The 15,348-nt window shown below is 34.0% G+C and overlaps 4 protein-coding genes across 4 annotated transcripts in view; 1 reads left to right on the top strand and 3 right to left on the bottom strand.

The window, feature by feature from the left end:
- LOC125250515 (telomerase protein component 1-like) overlaps nt 1-1,329 on the top strand; it is a 47,641-nt gene extending 46,312 nt beyond the window's left edge. The window contains 3 exon segments of the mRNA XM_048163148.1: nt 552-634; nt 725-829; nt 943-1,329. Of these exon segments, the coding sequence (XP_048019105.1) occupies nt 552-634; nt 725-829; nt 943-1,062 (308 nt within the window). The 3' untranslated portion in view covers nt 1,063-1,329.
- Nucleotides 1,239-2,612, bottom strand: LOC125250523 (cerebellin-2). Its single transcript, XM_048163156.1, has 4 exons — nt 2,415-2,612; nt 2,227-2,310; nt 1,702-1,839; nt 1,239-1,611 (listed from the first exon to the last, which is right to left on the bottom strand). Exons 1-4 carry the CDS (start codon nt 2,572-2,574, stop codon nt 1,325-1,327), a joined length of 669 nt encoding a protein of 222 aa, XP_048019113.1. The 5' UTR covers nt 2,575-2,612; the 3' UTR covers nt 1,239-1,324.
- Nucleotides 2,613-4,670: 2,058 nt separating this feature from the next.
- On the bottom strand, nt 4,671-6,806 carry LOC125251341 (complement C1q-like protein 4). The gene is made up of 4 exons (XM_048164338.1): nt 6,616-6,806; nt 5,563-5,625; nt 5,300-5,419; nt 4,671-5,220 (listed from the first exon to the last, which is right to left on the bottom strand). Exons 1-4 carry the CDS (start codon nt 6,752-6,754, stop codon nt 4,940-4,942), a joined length of 603 nt encoding a protein of 200 aa, XP_048020295.1. The 5' UTR covers nt 6,755-6,806; the 3' UTR covers nt 4,671-4,939.
- A 5,523-nt stretch (nt 6,807-12,329) lies between these two features.
- Nucleotides 12,330-14,287, bottom strand: LOC125251342 (cerebellin-2-like). The gene is made up of 5 exons (XM_048164339.1): nt 14,076-14,287; nt 13,713-13,801; nt 13,499-13,582; nt 13,242-13,361; nt 12,330-13,156 (listed from the first exon to the last, which is right to left on the bottom strand). Exons 1-5 carry the CDS (start codon nt 14,240-14,242, stop codon nt 12,873-12,875), a joined length of 744 nt encoding a protein of 247 aa, XP_048020296.1. The 5' UTR covers nt 14,243-14,287; the 3' UTR covers nt 12,330-12,872.
- Nucleotides 14,288-15,348: the final 1,061 nt, after the last annotated feature.

Consider the following 15,348-nt stretch of genomic DNA (forward strand, 5'->3'; position numbering starts at 1 on the left):
AATATATAGCATAAATGATCAATTTGTCAGAAGTTCATTAAAACGTGAAAAGAGCTATCTGTTCAAATCCATTTCTCACTTTTATTGTGAGAATGAATTACTTTTAATTATATTCACAACTGTTTGAGGCTGTTTACACTGGACACATCAAGGTAGACATAAACTGGTACATTCGTCTTCGCAAACGGGTGCATGATGATGATGTATTAAAGCGTCCATGGTGCTCCGCCTCTGCCCATACAGTAGCCACGCCCCAAAGTCACGCTATAGGTTGAGCTAGAGAGAGACTGACAGATCTGAGCGGACCGCTCTCATCGTTTTGATAGTGCCTGGGAGGCTCAATGTTGACAATTTTGGGGAACATAAACCCACGAATGGCATACAGTTAGTAGTTAATGAACAAACTGGGTTAAGAGAAAGTATTTTAACAAAAGAAACAAAATCGTACATACTTCACCTTTAATGCAACAAAAAATTGACCTTTTAGTGGTCATTATGTGAACTGTTCATGATTTGGTTGTTTTGAAATCATGTTTTATTTTCTCCTGCAGACTTTTTTGTGTGTGGTGATTATAACGGGAACATATGGTTCAACCAGCCTCCCGATCTGTGCAAATTGACTGAAAGAAAACCGGCAAGTATTTTTTAGCTTTCCTGATAGATATGATGATCATATGAAGTCATGAGTTGCTGATAAACTGGAGTGCTTTTGATTGGTCTCTAGGCACACACAGACAAAGTGAGCGTACTGCGGCTTACCGAGAGCCTCATCATCTCAGCGTCTCACGACAGATCCGTCAAACTGTGGGACAGACACACTAAGAAACAGGTATTTTTATTGACAGTATATTGTGGATTTGCGATCACCTCCATTTCTCCACCATATATACCAGTATATTCCATTTCCTTTCTGTTTCCCCACTTATTTCCTGTGCTTCACAGGTTGGCATGTTTGTGTGTGGAGGTCCTGTCAAGGTGCTGGAGGTGAACCCTCGTGACCCCAAGGAGCTCATTTGTGGAGATACGCAGGGTCAGCTGTACTTCCTGTCCTGGAAGGGTTGATTCCCTCATAGTCCGTACATTCTTAATCTTTAGTCAGTTTTAATGTGGCATTCATTCTGCACATTTTCATTTTCTTGCACGCATGGGGCGTCTTGCACTAATGATACTATTGCCTTAAACTAAACCATGATATGAAAAATATTTGCTTTGTTTTGTTATATGAAAATGATAACCACTTCATTTTATATTTGATTTTATTTTCAAAGATTGTACATCCTTTATGCATGAAAAGCTTTTTTGGGTGAATAAACGGTCAGCAAAATCACATGGTGAAGAGCAGATGTCCACTGAATGAGCTGTGATGGTGTTCTCCATTGTCAAAAATCCACTGGCCAGGATAGAGATTTACCTTTAATTTATCCCCTTCTTCGAGCAGCAGAGAGACTCCATTTGAAGAACTGATAAAACCACTTTGTTGGTGTCCGTGTGTAGACATGATATGCTGGCCATTTTTAAACAGGCCTGCGGTAACGGCTCTCTCTGGATTTCCGAAGGCCTTTGAGAAAACCCTGAACACATACACTCCCCTCACAGGTGCTGTGAAGATTCCTGTATCGAACAAAGATTCATTAGATCCATTCAAATGAGAGCATTATAGAAAACCACAGAGAGTTATTAACACTATATGAACTGATTCACCTGTATCTGCATCATAGGCGTTTCCAGTGTTGAGGAAGACGTGTTTGTAAATCAGGGTGTGAAAATCATTAGGAAATGGTCCAACGCTTTGTGGTCCAAAAGAGGTCAACAGAGAGGCTGAGAAAGCCACTTTAGGAGCTAAAACATAGACTTATACATTAGATTACAAATGATTTCATTATATTTACACTACCGTTCAAAAGGTTTGGGTTTAGAATTTTTAAAATAGTCTCTTATTTCAATAAAGTTGCATTTATTTGATCCAAAATACTGTAATATTATTGCAGTTTAAAATAGCTTTTTTTTATTTAAAAATGTCATTTATTTTATGGAAAAGCTATAGCTATATATATATATATATATATATATATATATATATATATATATATATATATATGTATCTTTAATAGTTGAATCCTTAACATTTAATTAAGGCACACATGCACACACACATAAATATATATAGTTATAACAGCCTTTACATTTTTAAAAGTGACTTTTGATGTACAAATTGTGATTTGTTACCTTGATTCTGCTTTATTAGTTCATCCATTTTGATCTTTGTGTCAGTCGTTGTATCATATAAAATCTTCAGTTCTTTTGCTTGTTCTGAAATAATAATCATTCAGACAGATGTTCAGTGCATACATGGACAGTAAATGAAAGCTGAATATAGATTCTTGTGTCATGTATGTCGGATCCTGTCACGTTACCTTCGTTCTTTGTTCTTAGTAGCTCCATTTCCTTCTCCATAGATTTCATCCTTGCTTCCATCTTCCCCAGTTCTTCAAGGATGTTTATGTTTGGTGAAAGCACATCATCTGCTGGTATAGCCCACACATTGAGCATTAAAACTGTTATAAGAATCCACATTGTGCTGCCGGTAACTAACAATATACTGCATCAGCTGAATTTATAGAACAACATCTTGCGTAATTGTTTAATCTGTCCAGTAGACTTTGGACTACAAGAAGTACATTTTAAGGCAATATTTATTTTAGGCAACAACAATAAAATGAAAAAGTAAGTATTGTTCTGCTAATATTTCTATGTGATAATTCTTTCATTCTGTTTTCTTTTTATTCATGTTGTATTCAGATCTAGGGCCTTTTAACACTGTTGAAAATTTGCCTTGATGCTGAAATTTAATATACAAATCAAGAAATGTAGTTTCACTGGTCTTTTCAGTAGTGAAAATGTAACACATTGTACAGGCCTATTTTGATTTCCAAATGCTTTACAGAAATATCTATACATATATTTGCCTTCTAGGTGCTGTAAGCATTCCTAAATCAGACAAATATTTGATTAATAATGCAAATTAAAGGTAAGGATTTCTGATTCCTGTATGTGCACAGTGAAAACCTATCAAAATGAAAGGTAAAAATGTGCATTGAACATTGTTTTGTGATGATATACAGAAAAAAAATCCTGTGTGTGAAACATGGGTAATTTAGAGGACGACAGAGAAGCTGAGAAAGCCACTTTTGAAACTGACAAAATATGTTACAGATTACAAATGATTTAACTGGACTCCCTTTTAAGATTTAGCTTCTAAAGAGACTGTATATAATTTGACTGTACATAATTTCTTTAAAAATGTCAATACATTAGGCCTCACTGAATATAGATACATAGAGGGCATCGACGTCACTTTCCACTGGAACGCGCTCCCTCAGCTGGACTGAGTGGCAAAAGAACCTGCTGCATGACTGGATTTAATAGGGGAAACTGCGAAAACGTGAGTAAAACAAACGATTACACTAAAGGTTGGGCTCGAAAGTGTTCCTTATATCATGTCAAAGAAACCTAATCCATGGATACTGACATGCAGCCAGGAATCATGTTTCCTGACAGCCTGATTTCGACGCCGGGGAAACACATAAAGCAAATCTGCCTGTGAACGCTTTATATATACATTATATCGTCCAGCCCTAAAAATTTTTTGTCAGTGTTTATTTAAAAACACCCAATTATGCAGAATATAAGATGGTAAATATTTAACTGATGAGTTGACAACACAATATATAACAATACAATATACTGGGTATGATTTTACCCCAAATTTACCCCATTTTGACACAAAATGATAACTGCAAATCCATTTCTCTGCCTGGAGTGCAGTTGTTTCTGTGAATTGCAGTGATCCATTTGCTTCTTTTTTCAGTAGCTTTTGGCACAGCAGCCCTGAAATGACATGCTAATACATTTGAGTCTTGTATTATTTTTATTGAACAAAGTTGTAATTTACTGTTATACATACTGTAGTTGCATTACCTTCATTTTGTTTCATTGGTTTAATTTTAATCTTTACATCATTTGTTGTTCCACACAACATCTAGCTCCTTTGCTTGTGCTATAATAATAATCAATAAAGCAATAATGAAGTGATAATGATTCATTCATTTATGCAAATCTTTTCTGATCAATGGTAAAATATGTATTTCTTGAACAGCCTAGTAGTTTGCTACTTTACCTTCATTTTGTTTAGTTAGTTAATTCGTTGTAACCTTTAGGTCCTCCCGCTTCTTTGCTTGTGCTAAAATAAAGTGCATACAGTAAAAAAAAAAAAAAAAAAAAAAAATTGAAAGTGATGTGTGGCCAAGTATGGTGTCCCATACTCTTATAGTTATCTAGATGTTCTTTACATTTGTCAGCAGTGTCGCATACCTGTGATTTCTGTTCTTAGACGGTCCATTTCCATCAGATATTAGTGCCAACTGAAATATTGTTCTAGTCTCAAAGGCCACAACTTGCGTAAATGTTTAAACTGTCCAATATATTGACTTTGCACGGAAAACCTAGGTTTTGAAGAAATTTGTTTTAGGCAGTCACTATGAAATGGAAAAGGTATTGTGTTTTTTGTGCTTCATTTATTTACTTAAACATTATAATTATTTTCTTATTGTTCTGCTCTTGCATTAAGAGAGTAAAGATGAGTGAAAACAGTAAAAGAGCATTAGATGGAATAATGTGACACCCAAAGTTTATTATTTTGATAAAATGCTTTTATGGGTTACATTTCACACATTGACACACATGTGGGTCAAATAGGACCTTTTAACATGGGTTTTAGAGAAAACCCTTGTTAGACTTCATAGGTGCTGTAAAAATAGGTGATATATTTTAAGTACAAGTTAGTTTCAAATTTACTGATTTTTAGTCTTACAGACAGAATTTTTTTTTTTTTAATCATCTTGTATGATTACAGTCTACAAAGATGCTGTGTATGTTTAGATCACATGGGGAAAAGCAGATGTCCACCAAAGGTGCTGTGATGATATTCATTGTCATTAATCACAAAACCAGGATAGAGATTTACGCATATTTTATCCCCCTTTTCCAGCAACAGAGAAACTCCATTTGAAGAGCTGATAAAACCACTGATTTGTTGTGCATATGTATAAATTTCATGCTGGTCGTTTCTAAACAAGCCTGCGGAAACTCCCTTTAAACTTCCATAGGCCTTAGAGGAAACCCTGAATACATACACTCCCTTCATGGGTGCTGTGAAGATTCCTGTATCAGACAAAAATTACATAAATCACTCAGGAAAAAAAATTACATTCACAGTATATGAAGTGATTATGTACCGTACCTGTATTTGCATCATAGGCGTCTCCATTATTGAGGAAGATGTGTTTGTAAATCAGGGTTTGTAAAGTGTCGTGCGGTCCAATAGTGGACGACAGAGAAACCGAGAAAGCCACTTTTGAAACTAAGACATAAAATATGTAAATTAAATTACAAATGATTTCATTGGACTTTTAGGGTTTACCTTCTATAGAGAGTATATTTAGATTCTTTAAAAATGGCAGTTCATTAGGGTTATTCTTCACATTGACAAAACTGTTACTTTACCTTCATGTTGTTTAATTAGTTCATTCATTGTAACATGCAACTCCTCCAGCTTCTTTGCTTGTGCTAAAATAACAAACAATCATTAATTTTTCAGTGCATACAGAAAAAAGCTAATTAATCACTTTTAAATCATCCACAGTGCTGAATAGATGAGTGCTATAGTGCTGTTAAACCATAAAAATACCAATTATTGCACTGGAAATCATTTTTATGGTAGGACTTGTGTTATAGACAAAAACTAAACTACCTTTTCATAAGAAGGAGTTTTGTTGAAAATGTGTATTTAAAGTTCTCTAAAGATATGTTATTAAAAACATTTGTCAGAAAAGCTGGGTAGATTACTTATGAATTGTAATCAGTTACTGATTACAAATTACATGACAAAATTTGTAATCAGTAATAGAATCTCTTAGATTACATAATTTTGGTAATGTAATTGGATTACATTTAGATTGCTTTTGTGCTAACCCTTATTTGATGTCACATATATTGTTGGATAATCTTGCACTATTTTGACAGATACAAAGAATAAATATATTCCAAAAAATATATATTCTGTTCACCAACAAGAGCCTCAACAGATTCTTTTTAAAGTGCAATACTAATCCTTCAAAATACTAACACTAATGTACCTGTTAGTGTTTACTGATAGAACAAAATCACATCTTATATTTACTTAAAATTAAGCAAATTTAAAGAGACAGCAACATTACAAAAACAAATATTCTCGATTCCTCACCCCTCCCCCTCACTGCTGGAAAAACTCAAAGAATCATGAACGTATACAAGCGGCAGGTTTATTATGAAAAAAATATAAACGTTAAAAAAAAATGAAAAATTAGGAGAATCAATTAATTGTGAACAATTTACTGCCATTGTGTAAATAATATTTCATCATGTAATCCATAAAAAAGTAACTGTAGTCTGATTAAGAGTATTTTAAAAAGTAGTTTACTCTAATTACAAGTACTTGATTTTTGAAATCTGATTACGTAATCCAGATTACATGTAATCTGTTACTTCCCAGCTCTGTTTGTCAGCAGTGTCACATACCTGCATTTTCCTTCTCCATAGATTTCATCCTTGCTTCCATCTTCCCCAGTTCTTCAAGGATGTTTATGTTTGGTGAAAGCACATCATCTGCTGGTATAGCCCACACATTGAGCATTAAAACTGCTATAAGAATCCACATTGTGCTGCCGGTAACTAGCAATATACTGCATCAACTGAATTTATAGAACAACATCTTGCGTAATTGTTTAAACTGTCCAGTAGACTTTGCACTGAAAAACTAGATTTTGAAGCAGTATTTATTTAAACATTCACTATATAAAATGGAAAAGGATTTGAGTGCTCGTTTTATTTTCAGCACACCTTAATAGCTTCAACAATTGATTGCCAATTAAGTTTAGAATACAAAGAACCAATCAGAACCCAGTTTAGGTCAGATAGCTGCTAATGGTGGATATTTTGATGAATCGAAAAATTAAAGTTTTTTCTATTTATAAACTGTTTATGTAATAAAATATGTTTTCGTAGTTTGTGTTGTCCTTTATCAGTGCAAAATGATCACAAATTAAAACGGATTCATGCCAATATTGTCCAAAACTCCACTTTTCTAGGGCGTTTCCAAACTTTTGGAGGGTAAACATTATTTTGCCCAATCCTTCTTTTCCATATTGTTCTGCTGTAAATTCTATTGTATAAAAGTCTCTTTATTGACGTTAAATAAAGATGAGTGACTCCAGAAAACAGTAAAAGAGCATTAGATCATGGAATAATGTGACACCCAACGTTTATTATTTTGATAAAATGGGTTACAGTTAGCACATTTATGTACACGTGGGTCAAATATGGCCTTGTAACACTGCTAAAACTCTACCATGATGTTGAAATTTAATATAGAAACCAGGATTTTCTCGTCAATACAGTGAAAATAAAATCATATTGTACTTTTACCATATATTTATCATAAAGGCCTCTAAAGGTTTTAGAGAAAGCCCTTGTTTACAGTATACATACTTCATACTGTAGGTGTCATAAACATAGGTGATACACTGTTAGACTTTGCTGTAATTTTACAGTTACTTACCGCAAAAAATTCCAGTAAAATACCATATATGTTATTTACGGTTAACTACTGTAATATGCAATGCATTATGGGTATTTTTTATGATATTTACAGTAACTTACTGTATATAAGAATTTACAGTACTTTACTGTTTACTCAAAAGCAGTAGTGCTACTGTAAATGAATTTTTTTGAGATCCTCCAATCAGAATGCTAGCAGCCGATCACGTGACCAGTTTGGAGCTTTCAGAAAAATAATTCAAACAAGATGGCAGCTTCTCAGTGGCAGGGGAGTGAAGAAAATGAGTGTAAACTTATATAGTTTTTACGCTGGTAAGTTGTCATGTGTCATCCCAAACAGGGAATTTACCCCATTTCATGCTTAAAATACCAACATATGTCCAATTTATTGTACGTAGGTCGTAATTTAACCTTCAAATGTTTTCAGTTAAATACTAAAAAGACATTATATTTTAATGTCTGTAGTGGTGTAGGCTGTAGAGCGTGTGGTACGTGAAATTTGTTTTTAATGTGATCAACCCGGGTTCGATTCCGCCTTAGGCCAAACTTGCTCTTATCCCTTTTCCCATCACCAATCAGAAAGGCATTTATATTTAATAAAAATTAAGAAAACATTTGAAAAGTTTAAATAAAGTGCCTAACAAGTGTTTAACAAGAAAGTATTAGTTGCTTGCTGCCAACCATATACTGTAGTAATAATAATGTATATGAAATAAAATGTGCCCTATTATGCTTATTTTGCCACTTCTGTGTCAGTTTGTTGGTAGGCTACGTCAATATTTCAGAAAATAGAAATTATATGCTCATTTTCATTTTTTTTGCGGTCTGAAGAGAATCGCGAGATTACGCGAGACTATAAAACAGCAAACACTGGAGCGGATCTGAGTTACCATGGAAACGGGGAAAAGTCAAGCATCAAGACTCCGTCTCGCTGTTGTTTTCACTGATTTTTAGGTAAGTTTAGTCCATAAAATCACACAAATAATATATATAACTGTTCCTGATACCTTTCTTACGTGTAATTGACACACTTCTGTTGAATATTTACTTCAAAGAAATTATTTAGTGTCTTCGAAAAAGTCCGTTAGCAACTCAACCGTCAGAAGCGGTTGGCTAACTAACGCTATATTTTGAGCCCCTGTTTAATAAAAGTTTGGACTTTTTTAATCGCATCCTTATGTGTAGATGAGATGTTATAATAGTTTTGTAAAGGTTTTGCTGGCAAATTGTTAATGGATGATAGTAAATAAATTTATTTAACCTAAAAGTTGCTGTACCGTTAATCGGTGACGTCAGTTACATGGAGCGCGAAAATTGTTTTTCGCCATCCATTAATGGTAAACAAATATGGATAAATAATGTTCTGCAATTTCAGGGGAGACAGAAAACCCCCTCTACAACAAAGGGGAAGAAGACAGGAGGAGGAAACACAGGTGAACTGGTGAACTGAGAAAGCTCATTAAATACTTTAAAGTGCATTTATTCCACAATATATCTAACCTATATCACCATGCATCTACAGTTTTCTTTTGCAAAATTATATATTTTTAATTTATTACTTAAGAAGTCTTTGACATCCAAACGTAAGTGACACTACATGTACAGTACTGAATTCTACATCTAAAAATATAAATTGTGTTATTTTAAGTAATATATATATATATATATATATATATATATATATATATATATATATATGTATGTATATTATTCTTTCCACCTCTGCTCTAGCTTGGTTCCTTGTAATAAACCTGGCATTTTATACTAAATATTGTTGGCTCTGTGACAAATTGCATGTTGTGTTCCTAGATCCTTCCATGAGGATGGCCTCCTGCACCGCAGAGCTGAGCGACCTCCTGTCAAAGGCCATGAACCAGATGACTATAGTAAGCAAAACCTCAATCATTCAGTACACTACTGTTGAAACTACTGTTTTTACATGTTTTTAAAAAAAGAAGTCTCACATTTTAAAATCATTAACCCCGGGTTGTTTCAGTGAGATTGTCCTTGAAAGGCCTGTAGGCTTAAACGAGGTAACATAGGTGACAAATATAATGTTATAATGCTTTAGTTGTTGTAATCATTTATTTAAAGGGATAGTTCACCCAAAAATGAAAATTTGATGTTTATCTGCTTACCCCCAGAGCATCCAAGATGTAGGTGACTTTGTTTCTTCAGTAGAACACAAATGATGATTTTTAACTCCAACCGTTGCTGTCTGTCAGTCTCATAATGCATGTCAATGGCAACACAATCTATAAGAGTAAAAAAACATGCATAGACAATTCCAAATTAAACCCTGCGCTCGCGACAACACATTGATGTCCTAAGACACGAAATGATCTTGGTCTGTGCGCTTAGTAAGGTCTGATCGCGCTCTGACAACAAAAGTGATGTCTCGCGCTTATACTTAAATGAGTGCGAGACATCACTGCCGTTGTCAGAGCGCGATCAGACCTAACAGACACTAAGCGAGTGCTGAACGCAGTTGGACATAGTGTTTTAGAGGTAAAAAATGATATAAATACTGTTTGGTTTCTTGCACAAACCGATCGTTTCGTGTCTTAGGACATCAATGTGTCGTCACGAGCCGCAGGGTTTAATTTGGATTTGTCTATGCATGTTTTTTACTCTTACAGATTGTGTTACCATTCACAAGCTTCATACCGCTGACAGACTGCAACAGTTAAAAATCATTTGTGTTCTACTGAAGAAACAAAGTCACCTACTTCTTGGATGCCCTGGGGGTAAGCAGATAAACATCAAATTTTCATTTTTGGGTGAACTATCCCTTTAACAATTATGATAACAGGATATCATGATCATTAATCTATTTTATTGTATTTCTCTTTGTCTGTTTGTAGTTATGTTTGCTAGTGAGACAGACGCCATACTGTTCCACTCAAAGGTATTTATTTATTTGTTTGTACACATGTATGTATTTTTTTATTTTTTTACTTAAATACTTTTTACTTATAAATGCTGACTGTGGTTCGGGGGTTGACAACTTTAAGCATGTAAGTTATTTTCGACAGAAATTTGGCCAGCTTACTCATTCCTCATACTCTATGCCTCTAATATGTTTGAATTATATCACCAATGCAATATCAGGGGATAAAGATATTATTAGAGTTCTTAAAATTATGTTTACTCTTGTTACCAGATGAGACGTAATCTCTAGCGTTTGGTGCTCAGATTCTTCAGGACAAGCCCTTGATGCAAAACACACTCAGTACTTTTACATTGCTGAAATAATACTCAATTACAAGTAAGAGTACTGGTGTCAAAAAGTACTCGAGTAAAAGTACAAATTACTCTTCTCAAAAACTACTCAAATTACTAATTTTTTTTAGCCGGCGATATCTTCGGAACACAAATTAAGATAATATTGATGAAATCTGAGGGTTTCTGAACCACTCATAGGCAGCAACATCATTGCACCTTTTGAAGTCCAGAAAGGTACTAAAGACATCGTTCAACATTAAATATAAAACGTTAAACATTATTTGAAATTATTTAAAAAATGAAGACACTTTAAATGTGAAATTACACCCACCAGTAGGTGGCAGCAAATCAGTGTTAATGAGCAAGTCATTGAGATTCGATTCATTCAAACAGCTGATTAATTCGGGAAGTGTTGCTCAAGAGACACAAAACAATGCTGTGGACTTTGTTTGGAGCTATTTTCATTGTCGAAATAGAGTGAAACAGGCGATTTGGTGAATAAAATGTAAGTCGCTTGTTATTAAGTTCTTGTTCATTAAATTGTACGCTGTATAAAATCAATATTACGTTTGTAATCATGCTGATATTAGGAGAAAAACGATGCTTTGTGTAATATTGGTTACCTATATTTAATTATATAAATATAAAAGATGTACAGGGGCATTTTTGCCCCTTATCTTGAATTCTGGGGGCATTCTAAAGGCTTTTTAATGGACTAAATCACACAGTGAAAGCATACACTATAATATGCAGCACATTCACCAGTCTTAGATTACGTCACATAGTTCATGCATGCACTCAATGGGTGTGTTTTTGTTTGTATTTTCTAAAGTGAGGGACATACATATAATTTCACATTGTTAAGTCAACAATTATGATGTCATAGATAATATATCGCACACCCTACAGCACTGGCCCGATTGGGCAAGTGACCGTTCCGTCTACTGTCCCGTGCGTCGTTAAAACGGGCCATCGGGCAGTCCTTAATGTCGAGCCTTGAATAATCATACGACTAAAGCTAAATGTGATATCTTTGCGCATGATTTTTGATTTTGAGGAGCACATTTTTTATGAAACCTAAGAGGTTTCTTTCCATCCATCCCAAATCCATTCCTCTGAAACTTAAAAGATAAAAAAAAAAAAAAAATGTCATAAAGGCATCTTAAAAATAATCAACTGAGTGGTCTAATCAACTCGATTTATTATTTTTATGATGCCTTTATTACATTTTTTTTTTTTTTTAGTTTTAGAGGAATGGATTTCAAAGCTATACTATTCAAACAGTACACTACTGGGAATAACTGCTGTTGCACAAGTTGTTACCTCCTCTCTTCATGAACAAATTTAGATTAAATAAACTCATGACCATTTCTCACACATTTTCTTGTTTTGTTTCAGATCCGCCAACAGTTGTTTACCAGTATGGAGACCAGCCAAGACCAACTGGGAGGTTTTGTTCATGCTTTTTATTGCGCATTGTCATGATCTCTGCTTTGATTTGTTATGAATCCAGGTCTCTTTTTTTATGTTGCATCATGATAAATAAAATGGATGAAATTGATTGTAACAGTGAATAAAAAATATATTGATATACATGGACTCAAGTCACTTATTTGGAATTATTAAATTCTGTAGCATACATGTAAAATAAAACTAAAATAAATTACAGTAAAATTACTGTAATATTATTATACTGTAAAAATAAGTTACGGCAAGGGCATCTTACTGTAAAATGAAATTGCGGTAAGGGCATCATACTGTAAAACACATTTACAGTTAAGCTACTGTAAAGGGGCAGTTACAGTAACTTACTGGCAATAGTGCTGCCAGTAAGTTGCCGCAAAAATACAATAAAAAGTCTAACAGTGTACATAGTAAGTATCAGCATCAAATTTGGTCAAATTCATTCACTCGTAGTCTCACAGACAAAAAAATCATGTGAATTGAACATCTTTTATGATTACAGTCTTGAAAAGATGCTGTGTATGTTCAGATCACATGGGGAAAAGCAGATGTCCACTAAAGGTGCTGTGATGGTGTTCATTGTCAAAAATCCAATATCCAGGATAGAGATTTACGCATATTTTATCCCCCTTTTCCAGCAGCAGAGAAACTCCATTTGAAGAGCCGATAAAACCACCGTTTTGACGTGCATATGTAGAAATTTCATGCTGGCCGTTCCTAAACAAGCCTGCGACAACCGCTTTATCTGAACTTCCATAGGCCTTAGAGAAAACCCTGAATACATACACTCCCTTCATGGGTGCTGTGAAGATTCCTGTATCGAACAAAAAATACATTAATCACTTAGGATTAAAAAAAAAAGTCACATTCACAGTATATGAAGTGATTATGTACCGTACCTGTATTTGCATCATAGGCGTCTCCATTATTGAGGAAGATGTGTTTGTAAACTAGAGTTTGTAAAGTGCCGTGCGGTCCATTCGAGGACGAGAGAGAAACTGAGAAAGCCACTTTTGAAACTAAGACATAAAATATGTAAGTTAGATTACATCATTAACAGCAACTTTTCATTTTTGGGTGAACTATCCCTTTAAATATATGAATTTTTGTGGCCATTTAGTTACAGCAGCCCTGCAATTATATGCTGTTAGATTACCTTCATTTTGTTTTATTAGATCATCCATTTTTATCTTTACGTCATTTGTTGTTCCACGTAAGGTGTCCAGTTCCTTTGCTTGAGCTGAAATAATAATAATAATTGATCAATAAACATTAATTTATTTGCATAAAACATTTCTAATCAATTGTAAAGCCTTGAACTTTTTGATGTAGCATAGATATGTGAGATTTGTTAACTTATCTTTTGTTACCTTCATTTTGTTTAATTAGTTCATCCATTTTGAGCTTTCTGTCATTCATTGTAACATGAAACTCTTCCAGCTTTTTTGCTTGTGCTACAATAATAAAAAAAAAACATTATCTTTTCATGGACAGTGAAGACCAAATATTTACCAATTCACTACCAATAAATCATCCAGTGTTTCAGATAATTTGTTATATCAAAAAGCTACAACTTATTGAATTGGAAAACTGTTTTATGGTAGGACTTATGTTAGGAAACCAACCTAGTTTACCTTTTAATTATAAGGGTTTTTGATGGAAACTATAGTTTTGTACTTTATTAAAGTTGTCTGCATTCTTCACATTTGTCAGCAGTGTCACATTACCTGTGTTTTCTGCTTCTTAGTCGCTCCATTTCCTTCTCCATAGATTCCATCCTTGTTTCCATGATCTTCATCTTCCCCAGTTCTTCAAGGATGTTTATGTTTGGTGAAAATAAATCATCTGCTGGTATAGCCCATACATTGAGCATTAAAACTGTTATAAGAATCAACATCATTTATTGTTCTTTCTGTTACTAGTGATGTATCAACTGAATACCATTCTCTTAAAGACCACAACTTGCATAATTGTTTGAACAGACCAAGAGACTTTGGACTGCATTTTGAAGCAATAGTTGATGCAAGCCATGGAATTCCCAGAGTGACATGTAGCTGACAAAACACTGGGATAATACTGGATTAAATTTTCCCACATCAATACAAAATGGCAATTTTAAAAGCTTGTGTAGATGGTAGTAAGTAACCACTGTACATTGTTTTGTTTTATTGTTTGTGTTTAACCCTTTCATGCATGAATTATGATAACCACAGTCAGGATTTTTCCCTATGCTTTTTTATTGCTCTTAGGGCATGAAGAACAAGATTTGAACTTTTTTCAGAGATTTTCAATTGCAGGAGTTTCAGATATCCACTTAAGTGGACAGTATGCATTTATGTTTTTAACTGAAGAGATGCTGTATTAAATAAATATGGACAAACCCAACCTTTGGTTAAAGATTTAAATTAAATTTTTAAACCTAGTGGTTGGGTTCGTCCATATTTCACCCAAACATAGGTTGAAACAACACAGCATTTTTTAGAGTGAAATTATATAAATTCATGTGAAAACTACAAAAATATATAATACAGCTTCAACTCTGTGGAAAGCCAATTCAGACTATGTAGATAACGCTCACACTCCCTCCAGTCCAGAGGTGTAAAAAGTACTCAAAAATGTTACTCAAGTGAAAGTACAAGTACTGAGTGAAAATTTTACTCAATTAAAAGTAAAAGTATCTGTCCAGAATCATACTCGAGTAAAAGTAAAAAAGTACTACATTAAAATTGTACTTGAGTATTAAAAAAGTAAAAGTAACAGCAAGAATGAAAACTAGAGATTCTTGTTTAAGCTTTTAATCTCTAAAAACATGAAGTGAATGAACCACATACAAAGTTTTATCCTCCTTTAGAACTGTTTGTGTTTAATTGTATTTAATTATCAAACTATAAGACTACTACCCAATGCCAGTATGCAACATGCTACTCAAAGTTGCAAAACCTCGGATTTAACTTAAGCAGAAGTTGATTTTCAAAATTGTGAGTGTCAGGCCTAGCTCTTTTGGGG

The sequence above is a fragment of the Megalobrama amblycephala genome, linkage group LG17 (assembly GCF_018812025.1).
Source record: "Megalobrama amblycephala isolate DHTTF-2021 linkage group LG17, ASM1881202v1, whole genome shotgun sequence".
Classification (NCBI taxonomy): Eukaryota; Metazoa; Chordata; class Actinopteri; order Cypriniformes; family Xenocyprididae; genus Megalobrama; species Megalobrama amblycephala.